The sequence below is a fragment of the Otolemur garnettii genome, unplaced genomic scaffold (assembly GCF_000181295.1).
Source record: "Otolemur garnettii isolate 467f Iridium unplaced genomic scaffold, OtoGar3 scaffold00046, whole genome shotgun sequence".
In the NCBI taxonomy this organism is placed as follows: Eukaryota; Metazoa; Chordata; class Mammalia; order Primates; family Galagidae; genus Otolemur; species Otolemur garnettii.
In genome coordinates this window covers 1,093,867-1,098,355 of record NW_003852441.1, presented here as the reverse complement: position 1 = coordinate 1,098,355, position 4,489 = coordinate 1,093,867, and the positions used below count along the sequence as shown (strand labels likewise).

At 51.8% G+C, this 4,489-nt stretch overlaps 1 protein-coding gene across 4 annotated transcripts in view; it reads left to right on the top strand.

The window, feature by feature from the left end:
- Positions 1–4,489, top strand: part of SHMT1 (serine hydroxymethyltransferase 1) — a 46,392-nt gene that overhangs the window by 38,306 nt on the left and 3,597 nt on the right. For all 4 annotated transcript variants that reach the window (XM_023513997.1, XM_023513998.1, XM_003791049.3 and 1 more), the window contains exons 7-9: positions 158–370; positions 1,779–1,895; positions 3,395–3,517. In XM_023513997.1, the coding sequence (XP_023369765.1) occupies positions 158–370; positions 1,779–1,895; positions 3,395–3,517 (453 nt within the window). The remainder of the gene's footprint in view (positions 1–157; positions 371–1,778; positions 1,896–3,394; positions 3,518–4,489) is intronic.

Below are 4,489 nucleotides of genomic sequence, written 5' to 3'. Positions count from 1 at the left end.
CTTTTGCCCAAAGATGCTTTTCAAGGGCATTCCTCATTTCTGTTCTCCAGGCTTCCAGATGTGCAAACCTAGAGGCCATTTTCCAGATTTGCACTGATGCCAACTCAGGTGGCCTGTGGACACCTCTGACTTGGCTGTGTCACCTTTCCTGTCTCAGGAACCAGTTGCTACTCCCGAAATCTGGACTATGCACGTTTGCGGAAGATTGCAGATGAGAATGGAGCATACCTCATGGCAGACATGGCACACATCAGTGGACTCGTGGCGGCTGGTGTGGTGCCCTCTCCTTTTGAACATTGCCATGTGGTGACCACCACAACTCACAAGACCTTGAGAGGCTGCCGAGCCGGCATGATCTTCTACAGGAGAGGTTTGCTCCAAGTGTGGGGTGCAGAAGGGTCCCATGGTCCATATTTCTCCTGTGGAGGTTCAGATTCAGTTGAGGAAGCTGGGAACAACTCCGACCTGGGAGCCAAGATATGAGCACCCCAGTCCTTCAGAGAGCTTCTTAGGAAGGAGCAGTGACAGGCTTTACAGAAAGGGTCTGGAAGGAAGCTAAGCCACACATAGCTCTTGCTTCATTCCTGTGTATCCAGGTCTGAGGAAGGCAGGAAGGGGATGGGCAACTGCTCTGTGTTGGAATGGTGGGAGCTGTCAATGGTCTTTTGCTCATCTTATCCTCCCCTGCATAGGCAGGTGTTTGAATGAAAGGAAAGTGTGTGTGGCTGGCCGGGGCTCCCAGAGGCCTCACAGTACAGCCGTGTTCTGGTGAACTTCCTTTGGCCTAGCATGTTTCTTAGAGAAAAAGACTCACAGTAATCAAACTACAAGACACTAGTATATAAACCTTAATACAAGTTCACTCATTTTAGTGAGAAATTTCTCTTTCCAGTAGTTACAACCCAGCTGTAGGCATTTCCCTTGTTCTGGGATTCCCATGGCCGGGACAGCTCACGTGGAGACCTGCTAACTTGGATCCGCAGGGAAGCGGCCCTCTAGCAACTGCAGTGCTCTCACCCTGGCTCAGGGCACCCTGTGCCCATGCAGCTTCTCAGGGCCCTGTGCCTCTGTGCTCTCCTGGGGACCTTTCTTACCCGTGTTGATGTTTACAAAGCAGGTAGTTGTTCCCATCTGCCTGGGAGGCACTTGCGTTTTCCCCACTGGGTGTTGATGTGATTCATTTGACCTGGAGCTGCTGGGCTCTGGCGCCAGATGGTCAGAGCGAATTCTGGCTCTGTCACACCCACCGCCTGCTGTGTGAGCTTGAACCAGTTGTGCAGCCTCTCTGTGACAACATAGACCTATCCCTTTGAGGATTAAATGAATTAGTTTCTGTAATGTGCTTAGAGTAGTTTTTGGCTTGTAAGAAGCTATATAAAAGTTGTTGCTAATTATTGTTGAATAGTAGTTATTATTACTGATGAACTTTTTCTTGGAAATAAACCTTATGCCCCGTATATAGGGTCTCCTTCAGAGAGGTCATCCTGGACACTGAGGAAATATGTCCAAGGCAAGTTCTTTGTTACAGCCTCAGTGGAGATGTTGCTGTCCTTTCAGTTTTGAGGCCTCTTTCTAGTCAAGCTGCTAAGTAGGAAGCCATCAGAGCAGGCAGGTGCAGTGAGGTGCTGGAGCAGCCGGCGTTTCAGAGCCCCTCTGTCCTGCTGCATCACTAGGCAGTTCTTGCTGGTGGGAGCAAAGGCCAGGCTGGTGCTTGATGTTCCTGTGGCATCCACAGATGGGACTGCCTGAGTCCCATGGTGATGCTTCCCATCATGCAGGAGTGCACAGCGTGGATCCCAAGACTGGCAAGGACATTCTGTACAATCTGGAGTCACTCATCAATTCTGCTGTGTTCCCAGGCCTGCAGGGAGGGCCGCACAACCATGCCATTGCTGGTGAGTGTCATCTCCCACTCTGCTCATCCTGGGAGCCCTAATTGCCATCTTATCTGTCCTTCCACACTGGGGGACCAAGTAGTGGACAGTTTTGTCCAGGAGATGCTAACAGAAGAAAGGGGAGATAGTTGAGATTGTGTGTCTGGTGGAGGCAGGAAGGAAGCATTGTCCACTCTGCATGTACGGCCACCTGGAGGCAACACTGTTATCATACCAGTCTGTAAGGTGTGAGGGGAAGGAGCCTGGCCAGCAGAGGTGGGCATGGCAGAGAGAGAGAAGGTTAGGGTCTAGATCTTGCGGGGCAGGCCTCTCTCCCACGACAGGCCCTGGCTGTGGGGGTGGTGCTCACCTACTTCACCTGGTGCGACTTTGATAACTCCTGGTTGGGTTCTATGACTGCCCTGCAGGCTCTCTTAGGACATTTATGATGATCTCAGCATCATCCCACTGTCGACCCAGGTGCTGGGGATGAAGGTGTCATTGCTGGGTCAAGAGATGTACCAGCATTTCCAAAGAGGAAACAAGAAGGCAGGCAGTGAATAGGAGGTCTTAGGCACAGCTGTGGGAAGTGTCAGGGGTCCAGGGGATGTTCTTATGGACTCTCCTTACACTTACACTCTCAGTGTCCAAGGTTTCAAGTCTGGGATGCTGGGACCCCATGGTCCCAGGCCACTTGGCCCTTTGCTGTTATTTCCAAAGCATTGATTGGGTGCCCTGTGCTGGCACTGAGGCAGTGGGCTTTGCCTTCTCCTTCATTTTCTGTCCCTTTTAAGCAGGTCTCAGGACTGAATGAAGGTCCAGGGTAAAGTAAGGCCCACCTCTCATCTGGACTTTGGTCCCAGGGTCTGCATAGCTTGGCATCAAGGCATCAGCTGTTAGGACTGTGAAGTAATTATCTTAGACATCAATATTAAAAAGGACCGTGAGATCCATCTTGCTAATGAACAGCTTTGCTATGATAATATTAGCACTACACTACCATGAGAAAGGTCACCTCAAAAGCAGTTTCCCAGAGAAAGTTTCTTCAGTAAAGTCTGGAAGATTAGCTTAGTAATATAGGGTTGAAAACATACCATTTTGGACGAAAGTGCAATAATGTCCTTTAGGTGATGTTGAAAGCAAAGACGGGCTCGGCGCCTGTGGCTCAAGCGGCTAAGGCGCCAGCCACATACACCTAAGGTGGCGGGTTCGAATCCAGCCCGGACCCGCCAAACAACAATGACGGCTGCAACCAAAAAAAATAGCCAGACGTGGCGGGCGCCTGTGGTCCCAGCTACTTGGGAGGCGGAGGCAGAAGACTCGCTTGAGCCCAGGAGTTGGAGGTTGCTGTGAGCTGTGAAGCCACGGCACTCAACTCAGGGGGATAGCTTGAGGCTCTGTCTCAAAAAAAAAAAAAAGAAAGCAAAGACGTTTGATTGGAAATGAGGGATTTTTTTCTTTTTCACGTACTGCCTTTGATGCTATCCTGCTCTCCTGAGTCAGTGTCTCTTCCTATTCAGGGGTTGCTGTGGCCTTGAAGCAGACCATGACTCCGGAATTTAAAGTTTATCAGCACCAGGTGGTGGCCAACTGCAGGGCTCTATCTGAGGCCCTGAAGGAGCTGGGCTACAAAATCGTCACAGGTTAGACACAAGTGGTGCCTCAGCAGGGCTGCTTTGTATCTTACTCCTTGGTTTGTGCAATTGGGATGTTGCTATGTGTCACCAGCGTGAGCACGGTACGTCCTCAGAGGGACTCTGGTAGGACACCTAAGGCTTCCCTGAGAGGCTGGGCTGCAGTGGTCACAGCCTAGGTAGGTGGCAGAGTCAAGGCTTGACCTAGGAGGACCAGGACCTACTACAGTGATGCCTGCACTGTGTTGCCAGGTGTCTGCTCTTGGCTTGCGGCAGGGTGTGGCAGCCTCCCAGCAGGGAAGCCTCCCGGTTTCCTGCATTTGTGGAAAAATGCCATTTATGGCTTGCTATGGCCATGTTTGCTTAAATACAGGCAGTCCTGGGGCTGGTTAACTGAAAGTGAGATGGCCTTTCCAGCGAGGCAATTCAGTGGTGCTATCCACCTCCTAGTCACTGTAGGTTTCCACAGGGATGACACTTTCTCCCAGCACACAGCATCTCGATTATCCTGAAGAAGGGTGGCTTCATTCTTAGGCTCATGAGGCTGCTCTATGTGCTAATAGAGGTGTGGGCTGGAAAGACAGGTCCTGGTATCTGCAGACCTGGGTGCCCATTCCCTCACCTGGCCCTCTGCCCTTCGTGGGGATCACAGCACCCCCCCATCTGAATTATGGGTCTCCCACCAGACTGTCCCTGAGCAGCAAAGTTGGCCCTCTGCTCAGTAGTCCTGGCTGCACCCTCCTTTGTGTTCTAGTTTCCTTCCTGTCTGGCCTTTCTCCTTTCTCTCTTCCAATAATAAAGCCCTAGAAGTCCCACTGCGGGCTAAGGCGCCAGCCATGTACACCTAGGGTGGCGGGTTCGAATCCCCAGCCCGGACCCGCCAAACAATGACGGCTGCAACCAAGAAATGGCCGGGCGTTGTGGCGGGCGCCTGTGGTCCCAGCTGCTTGGGAGGCGGAGGCAGGAGACTCGCTTGAGCCC